We start from the raw sequence: 17,549 nt of genomic DNA on the forward strand, positions 1-17,549 counted from the left end.
TATGTACATTTTGTAGTATTCATTCCACCTCATTCATTTCTGTATTTTATGTATATAAGTTTAGATTCGTTATTTATAGTTGGTTTACACAGCTTTGTGTATGCATGTGTAATGTATATATAGACACGTGTGTGTGTGTGTGTGTGTGTGTGTGTGTGTGTGTGTGTGTGTGTGTGTGTGTGTGTGTGTGTGTGTGTGTGTGTGTGTGTGTGTGATTTACATTGCTGTGCTTGAGAGCCACCATCTACCGGAACCAAATTCCTTGTATGTGTCTGCACATATACTTGGCCAATAAACACGATTCTGATTCTGATTTCTAATGTGACATTGTTGTCCCTGGCTCTCTTTCTCTGTCTCTCCCTCCCGCTCTGTTCCTGTGCTACTGTGCCCCTCCCCCCTCTTCCCAGCGCAAGCACAAGGCTCGTGTGCGGAGTGAAGTGGAAAAAAGTGCGAGAGAGAGTGTGAGAGAAAGAAAAAAAAAAACCACGGCTCCCAAAAAGGAGCCGGCTCGTGTCGTTCACTTCAAAGATTCGGCTCTACGAGCCATTTCGTTCGCGACCAACACATCACTATTACATTCATACACATTAACACTCTTGACATGCAGAAAAGAGAAGCTATGGATTGAACCACTAACCTTCCGATCAGTAGGTGACCTGCTCTACCTCCTGAGCTACAGCGACTCAGTGGCAAACATGAGTAAACCCTCACTAGGTGTTGGATAAAGCATTCACTGATAAACCTGTCAAACCTACATTTGAAACGTTGGCTACCATAGCAGTATAGTATTGGATTCCTATGATGGGTGTTCCTTCTTTAGTCACCTTTTTCACTCAACATGTTTCAATAGGCCTCTCTACATTGATTCATACTTGTTATTAATCTCTGGCTCTCTTCAACAGCATGTCTTTCATCCTGTCTTCCTTCTCTCACCCCAACTGGTTGAGGCAGATGGCCACCCCTCCCTGAGCCTAGTTCTGCTGGCAGTTTCTTCCTGTTAAAAGGGAGTTTTTCCTTCCCACTGTTTTTCAGGGTGAATGCTCATAGGGGTCATATAATTGTTGCATTTTTCAACCATCCCATATTTGCACCTTATGGTGTTTTGCCTAATATTTTAATAGTTTTCAAGATGCATTAACTACTTTCTGAAAATAGTCCATCAACCTGCATATTATTTTCGAAACAGGAGTGTTCCCGGGTTCAAATCCATGATCATGCAAGCTTCATCTCAGAATCCAAAGACATGCAATTAATGAGGTTAGAAAAATCGATAGATCTCAAAAGGGAATTTTTTGTGTTGAACCAGAAAAGTTTTCATGGAAATCATTTCTGCAAAAGTAGATATAGTGATTAGTCATGTCCTTACATAAAAGTCCTCCACAAAGCAGTGAGAAGAAGTCAAAGATCTCATGCCTCTTTCTCCACAGTGTAAATGTCAGGGTCCCCTGACATTTGCTTACTAGCAATTGCATTCTGTCACATTTTTAAAGGTTCTGAGACTGTGTAAATTCAAACACTAAGAGCACGACATACAAGAGAGTGACGAAAATGCATAACGAAGATATGGCAAGAGGAAGAAACACGAGAAATATGATTGAATCTGCAAGCAGCTGCAGAACTGTACTAGTGAGGCTGAAATGAACTCATGCAGAGCAATAAGCTCACAGGACATGTCACATGTCACAGATTTTTATTTTCATTGTTTTTGTATTTACTTTGAAAGGAGTTGATGGTGGACCTCTGGGTACATCACAGGATGATTCTAGATGGTTCTTTGATAAAAGGTGACACCCAGAAATGTTTAATACACTCTGACATTTACTGCTGCTATTAAACACTAAATGTGATATACTTTAGTTAGTGCTGATAATCATTTTGTTATTATTTGAAGTTTTATATTATTATATTAAAATGTAAAAAGGTTTTACATTTTAATCTTTTATAAATAAAAGACTGATCACACATTTACTTACACAGCTTTGTTGGAGGCTTTGACCACTGGTAGCAGCCTCAGAAGAGCCTCCTCTGAAGCAAAATATTTCTTCAGGTCAAACACATCCAGATCTTCTTCTGATGACAGTAAGATGAAAACCAGAGCTGACCACTGAACAGCAGACAGTGAGGAGAATAGTCCTGACCTCAGTGACCGTTGGATCTCCTCCACTAGAGAACGATCATTCAGTTCATTCAGACAGTGGAACAGATTGATGTTTTTCTCTGCAGACAAATTCTCACTGAGCTTCTCCTTGATGTACTGAACGGTCTCCTGATTTGACTGTGAGCTACTTCCTGTCTGCGTCAGCAGACCTCGTAGGAGAGTCTGATTGGTCTGCAGTGAAAGACCCAGGAGGAAGCGGAGGAACAAGTCCAGGTGTCCATTTGGACTCTGTAAGGCCTTGTTCACAGCACTCTGGTAGAAGTGTTTCTCTGCAGATTCTCTTGTTTCAGACTTCTTGGAGGTTGTTTGTTGTTGTTCCAGCAGATTGAGTCCAGAGTTGATGAAGGTCAGATGGACATGAAGAGCAGCCAGAAACTCCTGAACACTCAGATGGATGAAGCAGAACACCTTGTCCTGGTACAGTCCTCTCTCCTCTTTAAAGATCTGTGTGAACACTCCTGAGTACACTGAGGCTGCTCTGATATCGATGCCACACTCTGTCAGGTCTGATTCATAGAAGATCAGGTTTCCTTTCTGCAGCTGATCAAAAGCCAGTTTTCCCAGAGACTCCATCATCTTCCTGCTCTCTGGACTCCAGTGTGGATCTGTCTCAGCTCCTCCATCATACTTGACCTTCTTCACTTTGGCCTGAACCACCAGGAAGTGGATGTACATCTCAGTCAGGGTCTGGGGCAGCTGTCCTCCCTCTCTGGTTTCCAGCACATCCTCCAGAACTGTAGCAGTGATCCAGCAGAAGACTGGGATGTGGCACATGATGTGGAGGCTTCGTGATGTCTTGATGTGGGAGATGATCCTACTGGCCTGCTCCTCATCTCTGAATCTCTTCCTGAAGTACTCCTCCTTCTGTGGGTCAGTAAACCCTCTTATCTCTGTTACCTTGGCAACACATTGTGGAGGGATCTGATTGGCTGCTGCAGGTCGTGTCGTTATCCAGAGATGAGAGAATGGAAGCAGTTTCCTCCTGATGAGGTTTATCAGCAGCACATCCACTGAGGTGGACTTTCTAGGGTCAGTTAGGATTGTAGTTTTGTGGAAGTCCAGAGGAAGTCGATACTCATCCAGACCATCAAAGATGAACACAACCTGGAAGTCTTCAAAGCTGCAGATTCCTGCTTCTTTGGTTTCAGTAAAGAAGTGATGAACAAGTCCCACCAAGCTGAACTTTTCCTCTTTCAGCACATTCAGCTCTCTGAAAGTGAATGGAAATATGAACTGGATGTGCTGGTTGGCTTTGTCTTCAGCCCAGTCCAGGCTGTATTTCTGTGTTAAGACTGTTTTCTCAATGCCAGCCACTCCCTTTGTCAGCACTGTTCTGATTGGTTTATTTCCTCCAGGTGAGGCTTTAAAGATGTCTTCTTGTCTGATTCTTGTTTCTGGTCTGTGTGGTTTCCTGGATGCTGTTTCAATCTGTCTGACCTCATGTTCATCGTTGACCTCTGCAGTCCCTCCCTCTGTGATGTAGAGCTCTGTGTAGATCTGATTCAGAAGGGTTGGGTTTCCTGCTTTAGCGATGCCCTCAAACACACACTGGAACTTCTCTTTCATGTTATACTTGAGTTTAAGCTGACATTGTTGAAGAGCATCTGAATTTAAAAGAGGAGATTAGATGATTAGTCTATTGCGGTTTTTGTGGTGCGAAGATCTATATGTATTCACTTGTTTGCCTCTTGATGACTTTTCTAATACCTCACCACCTCCGATTTCCATAAAAAAGCTTGTCACAAAGCCTGGACAGGTTTGAAATTTTAGATATATCAAATACTTTCAAAAATGATTTTCTGAAAAGCCCTATTAGAGCACTTTAATCTCACACTGCAGGCCTGCTTGTTGTTACTAGAGTATTTAAAAGTAGAATGGCAGGCCAAAAATGACCCCAGGGGTTGCTTTTCTTCAAAATCTTTAAAATGCAAAGTTGTAATATATTCATATTCCAGGTATTCCCCATAAAATGTGTTTGTAACATGAGGCCATTTGCATTTTATTTATTTTTTCATTAATTTTAAGAAAATGCAGTTTTTGTATCACTACCCCACTCTTCCATAAGTGGGGTCATAAATGACCCCAAGCAGTTGCTGTGGAATCTTCCATGAAACTTTCATTCTTAGCAACTCTGACTGACCCACTTACACTTCTGATGGATCAAGAATTAATTTTTACACAGTAACATACACGATTTATAGTCAGGGCTGCACATAAGTGGTCTGCAGATGTGCATTCGGTGTCAAAATAAAAGTATTCCCGGAAATTCAGAGAATACACCCTTCTTTTGTGGTGGAGGAACACCAAAGTAATTGCTTACGGAGCTTGCTTCTTCGACATCTTTAAGAGTTCTGAACAAATTTCTGTCCTCCTCCAGAACATCTAATGTACGCAAACGAGCGTTCCAACTTCTTATCTAGTATGCGTCTTTTATTTTGACAGCAAATGCGCACCTGCGGACCATTTATGTGCAGCCCTGTTTATAGTTTTCTGTGCATTTCAAACATTGTCCTTTCTGATGGTTTTTTTAAAAAAATATTTAAAGTAACATGGCTGCTATGAGGCCAGCTAGGATCCCTGTGGACCTTGCCCTACAAATTATCCAGGACGGATGGGATGAAGAGCCCATTGGAGGCACTGACTCAGTATCTGACATCTAAGATATTAAGATATAGAGGACCCAGACTATTGTCTCCCCACTGAACAAGGCCAGTCAGATACAGAGGAGTCCTCTGATGAGTCCTCTGAAGAGGAAATGGATACTGAATCTAACAGAATGAGCCCCTCTTACTGCTCTAGCCACAATATTCTGAATTAGTCGGCCAGGGCTTGCACCTGGGTTTAGTACTGTCTCCCCAATAGATGGATGGAAGATGTTCATGTCTGACAATATAATAGAAGAGGTGCTGACATGCACAAACATGGAGGCACGAAGAGTAGCCACAGACAGGGGAAAAGAGTGGAAAAATGTAATCAAACTTAAGCTCCTGGCCTTTATTTGATTGACCATTCTTGCAGGAAGTGAGAAGAACTGGGATGTACCAGTCGGTGTGTTTTTTGGGAGTCCTCTGCATAACCCACTATAAGGCCACTATGTCAATTCAAAGATTTAAAGATATTCGCCGTTTCTTGCACTTTGAGGACAAGAGGACCAGAGCCTACCGACTGAAAACAAACCACATGGCAGCTTTCTGCTACATATGGGGCCTGTTCCTGGTCAACTGCAGGCAGAAATTCATCCTCAGTGTTACAGTGGATGAACAACTTGTGCCTTTCAGAGGGAAGACCCAGCTTCTGCAGTATAGGCCGAGCGAGCATACAAAAGTGATACAAAAACTGCGATTTCTTAAAATTAATGAAAAAATAAATAAAAATGCAAAGGGCTTCATGTCACAAACATGTTTTATGAGGAACAACTCAAATATGAAAACATTACAACTCTTTGTTTTAAAGATTTTGAAGAATAACAACCAAGTTTGTAGCAAAATGAATTGTTTCTATTTGGGGTCATTTTTGACCCCACTCGTGGAAGAGTGTGGGTACTGGTAGGTTGTGCATCCAAGGGTTAAAGCATGACTATTTCTGATTCCAAACATGTTAGGTGGTTTTCTAGTTTGTTTTTTAGGATCTGCTATGAACCATCCTTACATCTCATGTAAAGCTCTGTTGTCTTCTGTTTTAACTAGATGTGCTTCCAAAGCCTAAATATCAGGCTGTTATAGCCAGTGAACTGAAGTTAGATAATATTAAAATGATCAGCCATTCACGCATTAGAGCTCTGACCGCTGCGCTATGCTGAGGCAACAGAGATATCATATGAAAAAGCGTTCACATTGGTCAGCTCAGGTATGTGTTTCTGCCGTGTTACAGGAAAAATGATTCTATGTTTCTTTACCTTCTTTTAAATGTACAAAGATGCCTTTTGTCTGCCCTTTGCCTATGGTTAGATTAGTTTAGAATTATCCTTTAGACTTTCCCAGCAAAGACATCTTGTTTCTGGGACATATTGTTTTAGATTGTTTTATCTTCCCTAGCTCTCTGCTGACGAGACTAGTACCATATATGGAGTTGTTTTATTTTATCTGTTTATTATTTGTTATCCTGTTCTCACTGTCTCTGTGCTCTGTGCCTATAAAAATTACCAAGCCACTGTGCATGGTGTGAGTTGTTCTCTAGCAGCTCACCCGTGTACACGTTTGATAAAGAAAGTAACTTTGTCTCATTGTGTCTTTATTTCTCCTGGGTCTTTTGCAGAGTTTTCCCCCAACATGCCGTATCTATCTCTCTTCAGACAAACTGATGACGACTGATTCCTACCTTCTGATGTAATCGATGAAGCTTTCTTGACTGAGGGACTTCCTGTTGGAGTAAAATGTGACTTGAATCATGAACTGGTCTTTTTAAAACTGAAAACGTGCATGATTTCAAAATAATGTAAATATAATATTTGTATTCAAACATACTTTGAGGAGTAAAAACACTGAATTAAAAGGTAAGCCCATAACATCCTCAGTTTACATACATTTCATAACATAAATTTTGACAATTTTGTGTCTGCATATTGCTCTGAGTGTTTAATGTCTGTTTTTCTCTGACTGACCTTCATTCATCCTCTCTATAATCGACCTCGCCACCTCCATAACTCGGTCTGAATATGCCTGCACCATCAGATCTACTGTTTTTAGTCTGTCTGCATTCTCCAGCTGGGACTTGTAGATTGTGGGTAAATCACCTCCAGGTTCATACTGCAGGTAAAAGTGGAAATGCTTCACCTCCTCGTCTCCCAAGTTCTTCAACATTTCCAGCAGCTGCACTGGTAAGGCCTTCTCCATCCCTGATCTGTAAAACATGAGAGCACATGAATCATAGACAGTCCTACATCTCCTATTTACTTGTGTAGGGCATTGCACAACAGATTGCAACTTACATGTTTTAATCTGGACTAAGGTTTTTTGGGGGGGGTTTGTACTGTAATGGGAATACTATTACATGTCAAAGGAATCAGTAATAATTGTCATAGGTGTCCTGGAAATGAGGACCTAAATGCAGACACTCAAACTGAAGAAGCTAATAAAAAAAATAGGAAACTGAAAACTTCTGTTTGAGGTTACTGAAACCTAAAACTGAGAACACACACTAGGGTGAGAGAGCACTGTGGGAACCAAACACAAATGGGAACATAACTTCCCTGTTCATTTTCCTGATGTTGCTGTCATTCGGAACTGCTACATCTATCACTATGGCTTGTTTGTCTACTACCATTACATATATATATCGTTAGTCTTCACCATTTTATTTATCTGGAAGTCCCACAGGATCTTAGCTCAGCCAATCTCCACCACCCTTGAGGGTGTCTCCCATTTTGACCTGCCCTCTTACCTGGTGTGATAGACCCCAGCCTCTTTGGATCTTGTGCTCAGAACTTGTTCTTGTGCTGCCATGATTAGTGCCTCTGTGCTGTCTTTCAGTCCAGCTTTGTCCAGCCACTGGTAGGATTTCTGGATGTCAGCCACTTCCTCTATCTGCTGGTGGTAAATAACGTGCAGGTCCTTCACTGAGTACACAACTACTTTTTAAGTAAAGGTTTAATTACAGCCAGCTTAAAGGCCTTTGGTACATAACCGATCATTAGAGATAGGTCATATAGATCATATTTAAGATCGAAGCATTAATTAATGGCAGGACTTCTTTCAGCAGTTTTGTATGGGGTCTAAAAGACACGTTGATGGTTTGGAGGAAGTAATTATTGAAGTTAACTCAGAAAGGTCCATCAGAGAAAGAATCTAAACAATTATCTACTGTATTCAAAGTAGCTGCACGTGATTATATGTCTGTGACATGGTTTTAAATAATTTTCTCTAATGGTTAAAATTCAATTTTGAAAAAAATTTGTGCATTTATTACAGCTTTGATTGACAGAGCTCTGCCACTGTCAGTCTGGTTACAGTTTTAAAAAAGGGTGTAAAGTCCTTACTGTATGCGACTCTGAATACTGTAGCTCCTGTGAAAAAGAAAGCCTCAAATGAGAAGATATAACTCTCAAACACACACCTTAAAGCAGATAACGTGAAATGTGGAGAGGAAATTGTTTCTCAGTAATTTAGATAATCAAAATCCTGTGCTGTGGGAGTAGTTATTATTTTACTGATCGGTTTCTTTTTTCTTCCTTATTTACTTCCTTATTTACTCACTTTCAAGGTACCTTATAACCTCACTTCTCCATATTTATCTGATCTTCTCCAAACATACTCACCACATCGCACACTCCGCTCTTCTTAAGCTTCCCTTCTGTCTATTCCACCTGCTCGCCTGACTACCTTGGGACTCTAAGTGGTTCTGCCCCGAGACTTTGGATGCACTTCAACCAGATCTATTCAGAATTGCATACACCTGATTTGTCTTAGTCCATTTTTACCTTGCTCAGCTTTTATACTTGTGTTTTGTTTTTTTTACCCTATTTCTAAATTTTATTTTTCCATGTTTATTATATTTTATTGCTGCTATTGTTCTTGTGTTATTGTGAGGTGACCTTCAGGGTCTTAAAGGCATCTATAAATAAAATGTATTATTATTATATTATTATTATTTATTTATCAAATGAATTTTGATTTGATTCTAAGCAGAGGGACGTTCATTAGCTTAGACGTTTTTTATTTATGTAACTAGCATCTTTCTTCCTGTACTATCACCTGGTGCAGCTGTTATGATGGGCTGATAGAGAAGACAAAGACAAAGTCCCACATAAAGAGGTCAGTCCTGCCTGACAGTCAGTCAGATACTCTGAACTCCTTCACTTATGTGGGCTTAAAAAGAGCTGATGTGCTGCAGAAGGCAGAAGTCATCAAGTAATGCATATTAATATACCATAGGTGCCAATTTCCTCATTCAGTTGAGAGCCCGTTGTTCTGTTTTTGAGATAATTTTATATGAAATATTGATGTTTTCACTACTGATTGAGTGGCTCTTCTCTTTTGAGAGATATTAGTATTGTTGAGATTGATTACATCCCCGTGTCCACAAGAAGAAAACATGAGACTGAGAATATTAGGCAAGTTAAATTCATTTAAAAAGATATAACACAATCATTAGGCTTTAATTTCCAGACATGTTTAGGTGAAATTCCTAATTATTCTATAAATGTTACACTGACTGCAGCAATAAATAATAAATGAAGTTTTCATAGTCTGTGGGCCCACTGTGGGTCCTGAATAATTTCCATGAAATATTAAAAAAAAACATCAAAAACATGACAAAGCACCAACTGTATGATATATGTTTAACATGTCTGCTGGAATAAAATGTTTCTTTCTTCTTCGAGCTTTTGAGCTGTTTTTCAGCAGCTCTGATGTCACTTTGTGTTCAAACTGAAACACTGAAACAAAGATCCCGTGAGTCCTCATTATGACAGGATTTAGTGTCAATGTGTGTGATTGGAGCCTGAGCCTTAGACTTTTAACTCGTAATAAGGTGACAAAACATTTCAGGTCATCTTGTATATTAACACAAAACTGATGCAGTGATTAGTGGAACAAAATTATTTCCTTAAGGAGCAAATGATTCCTGTTATGTAATGAATAATGTTTAACACATTAATTTCGACGAAATTTCACTATTGCTTGCAGCTCACTTTGCCTTGATTTCCTTTTGTTTCCACATTCAGATCAATCATGGGAGTCACTCTTAAATTTTGATTTCTGTAGATAACTGACCTGTTCAAATGAATTAAGGCTTAATAAGGCCAGAGTTTTGCAGCCTACCAGCCAGTGGGAGTTAATGGTAGCATTTTATGAGACCCAAAAGTGCAACGAGTAACGCTGTAAAAACAACAATTAGTAACTGTTAAAGTTAGGACAAGTTTTCAATGTACCTGACTCAGAAATAAAAATCTGCCACTTGCTACAAGCAAAAGCTTGCCAGCCCAACAAACTCCACCCTGTAGTTTCTGTGATACATGTTTTCAAGCTGTTTAAAACCGACTAAAAAATAATCCCTGAGGAAAGCTGCAGATAATAGTAAAGTGCATGTGAGCTTTCTTGTGAGTGTTGTACTTGTCTGGGCAACACCCAGCAGAAACTGACTGTTAGTCAAACCTGAGTGATTATACAAGTTTGAACTGGTCTAGTTCACTGTGGTTAGTGTCCGTGTGAAACTCAAGTCTATGGATTCACTTCGAAACACACTTTAATTTGTAGTTCACATGCCTTCTTTGCCTTTGGACATTAAATCTGTTGCAATAATTTGTACAGAGCTGTACAAGATATCAGAAATGTAACAGTTCTCCAAAATCACATTTTACGCCTCCATTACTGGGCAACAGTTTGTGTTGACTCCTCAGTTTTTCTTTAGAGAGAAGAAGTAACAAGAAAAAACAATCTTTTTATCTCAGGCCTGATTAAAAACCTGCAAAGAACACAGCTATCATTTGGATAACATGCTTCAATGACTCATTAACAGCTCCAAGTATCACAATACGAGAAGATGGAACCATGACAGGATACTGCAAATGTTTCCTTTTCAGAGTAATTGAAAACCATGTGCACCCCACATAAACTGTTGTTTTCAGGGATTCATTTAATTTATGTTTTACTCAACAAGAATTTCTGTGTTTCTTGACATTAGCAATAAATGCCATTGAAGCAGGGATGTTATAGATTTTCTACTGTGGGTTTTCCTGAAATTTGGATCATGACTTTTGAGTTCTCTGAATTTTTGGGTTACTTTTTTATTAATCCTTCCTGCCTGTGAGTTCACATTTGGCTTATGGGCAGAACTTTGTACCATCAGAAACTGAATTTAAATGAGTTAAATTCAAATTCAAATGGCTCAGATTGAATCTCAATCTCAATTCACTTTTTGGTGACTTGTTATTATATGCCGATATGATGTTAAGACAACTGTGTATTTATCCTTCAATTGTTGAAGTGATTGACAGACTGATTCATGAGATATTAGCATGATATATTTTGTCAGTCTAATCCTGTCAGAGTAACAAATATTTACTTCCTGTTGTAGAAATTTCATTAGTTTGTGAAGCAGTATTTTGAATCAGAAGCCTACATGTTTAAAATTTATCTGAACTCCATCTACAGAAAAAAATCCACTGTGATCTGTGAGTCCAGCAGTGTTAATATAAAGACCCGGAGCTGAGAGTCTCTCCAACGGTTCTCTGGTCAGGCCACATTCAGTGCGTCAGTGAGTGGGAGAGCAGCCCCTCCTCTCTACCACACTGACTTTGATGGAGAAATTATTATTTTCTTCTTCAAAATAAAAAATATCAAACGTCATCTGTTCATTAAACAATTTGATTCCAGTCATCAATAAACTATAATATATGAAAGATATAAGTTTTAAAAAAAAGAGCGACTTACAGTTTGTTCAAACAGAGCAGAAGATGAAGAATCCCCAGTCCACACCCGAGGTTTGTCTCAACTTGTGCTGTCTGGCTCCAAATGCTCATTCGCTTTGCTTGTTTTTCATCTTTGTTTGTTTTCTCCACCCATTTGATTAAGGGTGCATTGGGAATATAAAATACCATACAGGCACAAGTAAGCCACATAGAAAAATAAATAAATAAAAAACAGCACAGAGTGAGGAAAGCCTTTACATCTACTTTTTACATCTCTCTTTGAATGTCTCAGTGTGAGATTCTATTCAGAAGGAGGAAAACATGAGACTGAGAATATGGCGCACATGATTTCATTTAAAATTGTTTTAAATGATCTTAATTTTTTTAGATTAGATTTATAATTATTCTACAAATGTCACCCTGACTCCAGAAAATAATAATAATGATAAATGCTTCATAGTGGGAAAAGGGCATTAAAGCGAGGGCAGGAGGTAGACTGTCCAACTAAGAGCATGTCAGCACAAAGGCGTGACCACGGCAACCAAGAAAACAAAGGTTAAGTTTCAAGGTGGTGTCGGAGAGGCGGATGCTGTCCAAGATAAAGACAATGTTGGATAACACCTCCCACCCACTCCATGACATGCTGGTCAGTCACAGGAGCACGCTCAGTGAGAGACTGAGATTACCGAAAAGCACCACTGAACGACACAGGAAATCTTTCCTACCTGTGGCCATCTCCCTGTACAACGCATCCACTTAACACACTGTTTGCTGCTACAACTACACATGTTTCTTTTCCAAATATTTATTTATAAGTGACTTATTTATGTATGTATGTATGTATATGTATATATTGTACTATTCTTAGTTAGTGTATTGTCTGTCTTGTCTTAATGTTGGTTAATAATGGAGCACTGTAACAAAAAAAATAATTTCCCCCAGGGATCAATAAAGTATTCTGATTCTGAACCTGAGACTTGTTTGTGCAACAAGGATTTCTGCTTCTTTGAGATGGAAACAAACTGAAGCTGGAATTTAAAAGTTATACCTCACAGGAAAATGAGCTGAAAATTGAAGTTCCTTGTTCCAAATATGTCAATCGTAGTAAGGTTAATAAATTCTAGAGGTCTATCATGTTGAACCCGCACTATGCAGAAGACGGAATAAAATTCAGCATCTTAATTCACCATTAACTGCTCTGACTGTTATTTTCTGCAGGTCATTTAAACCAGATGATCCTGTGAAAAATGCAACTTAATCATAAAGGTGGACTTTTAAAGAAAAAGGATTAGAATTTGAATTACAAAGTCTGTGACACAAAATTTTGTGAGATGTGTGCAATCAGCACTTTGCCTGGATGTGTTATTAATTAACGGAATGATGGACCCACTCGCAAGAAACTGAGAAGAGGTAGGGTGTCCAAAGGCACACACACAGAGCTCCAGAAACATGAAGAGGTCTTCACAGAAAGAGGCAGAAATTGACATAAAACATGACATGACTGAGACCTGACACATTACCCGATGACGCTGAAATCAGTGTGATGAGCTGACAGATGAGTAACAGACAAGAAGGTGGAGAAACCTGAGCCATCTCTGCGGGAAGGAAAACAGAAACACCCACATATCCACACACCCACTGACAGGGGAGAGAAAGAGAAAAAAGGCAAGCAAGCACAAGAGGACTCAGGGATGACAGAATCGCTCAAAGCTGTAATTGCAGTGTGAAAACTTTGGTTTTGTCCTAAAACTCTACACTCAGTGTGAAGAATTTTAGCACTGGATTTAATAAAATGCTGACTCTAAAAGAACAACACAGATGTGTCTGTCCCAACAAAAGAGCATTAACCAGGAAAGTCTTTACACAACCTTCTGCTGTTTGGTTTATAGATGCTGGATTTACGAGGTGGGCCTAAAGGCACCTGTAACCCAGTTCCTAAAATCATCATTATAAAAGAAAGAGTCAAACATGTCACGTTCATTGTTTCTGCTCTTACTCTCTTTCTTTAATGACAGTGAAACATAATCAATATATTTATTTAAACTTGAAACTGACACAGATTTATATATGATGTGTGTTTCGGTTAAACAAGAATTAAGTGTTTTTTCCAAGTGTTGATGAGCTCTGCTGAGAGCGTATTATTTTATTCCACTGCTCTTGTGTCTGTCACGACCGAGGCCGTCTCAAAAGGAAAAGGACTCAATTGCTGGGCGCTGAACAGCACGTAAGTAGTTTCAGTGACAACTTTTATTTTCACAACAAGTGTTCACAACTGGAATGTGAGTTTCACAAATGCTAAATACAACAAAAAAACTTAAGGGGTTTCTGCAGCCTGAGCTAAGTCAGCAATCTGGTCATTCGTCAGTGGAAAACAGCTGCTCCGAGGATTGGGCTGGAGGGAGAGTCAACCTGGGTCCGGGGAAAGGGTCAGAGTCACTGAAAATAGAGTATAGACATTCAGGTAGGGTTTGGGAGGAATATGGGCAAGCTGTGTGTTCTGAATCTTCCTGAATACTGCTTACTTGCCACGGGTGGTCTGTAAGGCAAGGCAAGGCAAGGCAAGGCAAGGCAAATTTATTTGTATAGCACAATTCAACAACAAGGTGATTCAAAGTGCTTTACAGAGACATTAGAAACAAAAACAAATAAAAAGCATGATTTAAAATTGATTAAAACAAGCAAGCAAACAAACTAACTAAACACACACATTTCACACCTGTTCGCGCGATCTGAACCCTTATCGTAAGGGGAGCTACCAGTCCTTCTGTGGACGAGCTACTTTCTATTTTAAATTCCCTGAATTTAAAACACTCTCTAGACCCAGTCTAGACCCAGTTGGGGAGCTACCCAGAGCTCTAATCCCACACCTGTTCGCGCGATCTGAACCCTTATCGTAAGGGGAGCTACCAGTCCTTCTGTGGACGAGCTACTTTCTATTTTAAATTCCCTGAATTTAAAATACTCTCTAGACCCAGCTGGGGAGCTACCCAGAGCTCTAAACCCACTTAACAAACAAACAAACAAACAAACAAACAAACAAACAAACAAACAAACAAACAAACAAACAAACAAACAAACAAACAAACAAACAAACAAACAAACAAACAAACAACAGTATATAAGATCAAAACAGATAAAATAAGAAATAGATAAGATCAGTAGTTAATGTAAGTTTTGAAATTTAAGCTTAAAAGTGTGGATTTGGTGCTTTATTCAAATGCAGCTGAGAACAGGTGAGTCTTCAACCTGGATTTAAATAAACTGAGTGTTTCAGCTGATCTGAGGCTTTCTGGGAGTTTGTTCCAGATATAAGGAGCATAAAAGCTGAATGCAGCTTCTCCGTGTCTGGTTCTGACTCTGGGAATTGATAAAAGACCGGATCCAGATGACCTGAGGGATCTGGAAGGTTCATACTGGGTCAGGAGGTCACTGATGTATTTTGGTCCTAAACCATTCAGAGCTTTATAGGCCAGCATCAGAACTTTAAAGTCTATCCTCTGACGGACAGGCAGCCAGTGTAAAGACCTCAGAGCTGGACTGATGTGGTCCACTTTTTTGGTCTTAGTGAGGACTCGAGCAGCAGAGTTCTGAATGAGCTGTAGTTGTCTGACTGATTTTTTAGGTAGACCTGTAAAGATGCTGTTACAGTAATCAAGCCTACTAAAGATGAAAAAGATGAATGCATGGACTAGTTTTTCCAGGTCCTGTTGAGACATCAGATCTTTTATCCTTGAAATATTCTTGAGGTGATAGTAAGCTGATTTTGTTATTGTCTTAATGTGTTTTTCTAAGTTTAGGTCTGCATCCATCACTACACCCAAATTTCTCGCCTGGTTTGTGGTTTTTAGATGTATAGATTGAAGTTCTCTGGTGACCTGTAATCGTTTTTCTTTGGCGCCAAAGACTATTACTTCAGTTTTGTTTTTGTTTAGTTGGAGAAAATTGTGGCATAACCAGTCATTGATTTCCTCAATGCATTTACCAAGAGCCTGTACAGGGCCTCGGTCTCCTGGTGACATTGTGATATATATTTGTGTGTCATCTGCATAGCTGTGGTAGTTTATTTTGTTGTTCTTTATAATCTGTGCCAGTGGGAGCATGTAAATGTTAAACAGAAGGGGTCCCAAAATGGAACCTTGGGGAACTCCACATGTGATACTTGTCTGCTCAGATGTGAAGTTACCTATTGATACAAAGTATTTCCTGTTTTCTAAGTATGTTTTGAACCAGTTTAGTACAGTTCCTGAAAGACCTGTCCAGTTCTCCAGTCGTTTGAGTAATATGTTGTGGTCAACTGTATCAAATGCTGCACTGAGATCCAGTAAAACTAAGACTGACATTTTTCCACTGTCTGTGTTCAGACATATGTCATTAAAAACTTTTGTCAGAGCGGTTTCAGTGCTGTGGTTCTGTCTAAAACCTGACTGGAAGGCATCGTAGCAGTTATTCTGTTTTAAGAAGTAATTGAGCTGTTGAGAAACTGCTTTTTCAATGATCTTACTTAAAAATGGGAGATTTGAGATCGGCCTGTAGTTTTTCATTTGTGTCTTGTCAAGATTGTCCTTTTTCAGTATAGGTTTGATTACAGCAGTTTTTAGTGGTTCTGGAAACACACCTGACATTAAGGAAAAGTTGACGATCTGTAACAGGTCTGACTCTAAAGTCTTTGAGACCTTTTTGAAAAAACTTGTAGTGGCGTGGAGGGGTGAGTGGTCTGGGTGAGTGGTCCAAAATTCCTGGCGTTGAGGCAGGGAGGCAGGCAGGTGAACGGGATGAACAACCCGTGGGACTGTCAGGTGGTCCAGCGTCTGGATGGGAGTCAGATGGGTGTAGACACGATTGAGCAGGTAGATGATGGCGTCCTCAGTTCCGAGACGAACTGAGGACACCGAGACGAGGCTGATAAGCGAACTGAAGGGGATACAGATGTGGTCTTACTATGGGTCGCAGCTGGTCCAGGATGAGCCTTTCCAGGGTCTTCATGATGTGGGAGGTCAGTGCCACGGGCCTGTAATCCTGGGGGCCACTGGGACGTGGCGTCTTTGGTACAGGGACGAGGCATGATGTCTTCCACATCACCGGGACCCTCTGCAGACTCAGACTCAGCATAAACAGTTTATGAAAGACTCCACACAGCTGGGGGGCACAGGCCTTGAGGACGAGGGGACTCACTCCGTCTGGTCCAGCAGACTTGCCTGAGTGAAGTCTCCTCATTTGCATCTCAACCTGGTATTGAGTGAAGGTGATGGTTGGGGGAGGGGTGTCAGGAATCTCACAGGAGGCAACATGTGAAGAGAGAGGCTGGCACAGTGGTGTGGCTCTGGATTCTAGGCTGACTACAGGTGAGGTTGTGGGGGTGGGAGCAGACACTGTGGTGTCGAATCTATTGAAAAACAGATTCAACTCGTTGGCTCTATTCTCACCTCCCCTCAGCTCCCCTGCTGTTGGTTGGCCTGAATCCAGTGATGGTCTTCATGCCCCTCCACACCTCTCTCATGCTGTTATGCTGGAGTTTCCACTCCAGCTTCCTCCTGTAATTGTCCTTAGCCTCTCTGATCAGCAGAACACAGAGGCCCCTCCCAGGGGTGGAGATGGCGGCTCGGAGGGAGACACACTAGCACACACCCGGACCATGACAGTGTCAGCCAATCGGTGAAGCTCTAGGCAGCTCTTGCCCCACCCCAGCTCCCGTATTTCCGGGCTCTAACTTTCTACAGCCGAGCAGAGCAGGCGCGCTAAACTTTTTTTTTTATCGGTGAGCTGGAGAAAATAAGCTTTAAACGATTGAAAAACCATTTTAAACTAATATCGTTCACTAAGTGTGGGTTTGCACTTGTTGTCGTGGAGGACAGAGCGACACCAGAGGCTTTACTGAGCTGTGGCGTCACCACTGAGCATCCTGCTGACAGCGCTAAGCTAAAGGTGGCTAATTAGTCACGTGATGCACGGAGCGTGGGTACAGTTGTTTAGAGTCTCTGAAATGTACTATTGTTATGCTAATTAGATCGTTAACCGAGTCATTAACCTGTGAATATAAAAAATAAA

At 40.4% G+C, this 17,549-nt stretch overlaps 1 protein-coding gene across 1 annotated transcript in view; it reads right to left on the reverse strand.

Annotated features, from left to right (window-relative positions):
* Positions 1-6,990, reverse strand: part of LOC308399560 (protein NLRC3-like) — a gene marked incomplete at its 5' end in the record, with an annotated part of 48,803 nt that extends 41,813 nt beyond the window's left edge. Inside the window, 2 exons of the mRNA XM_080886898.1 lie at positions 1,974-3,762; positions 6,759-6,990. Coding sequence (XP_080743024.1) covers positions 1,974-3,762; positions 6,759-6,990 — 2,021 coding nt within the window. The remainder of the gene's footprint in view (positions 1-1,973; positions 3,763-6,758) is intronic.
* Between the last annotated feature and the right edge of the window lie 10,559 nt (positions 6,991-17,549).

The sequence above is a fragment of the Rhamphochromis sp. 'chilingali' genome (genome assembly GCF_963969265.1).
Source record: "Rhamphochromis sp. 'chilingali' genome assembly, chromosome: 1".
NCBI classification, from domain to species: domain Eukaryota; kingdom Metazoa; phylum Chordata; class Actinopteri; order Cichliformes; family Cichlidae; genus Rhamphochromis; species Rhamphochromis sp. 'chilingali'.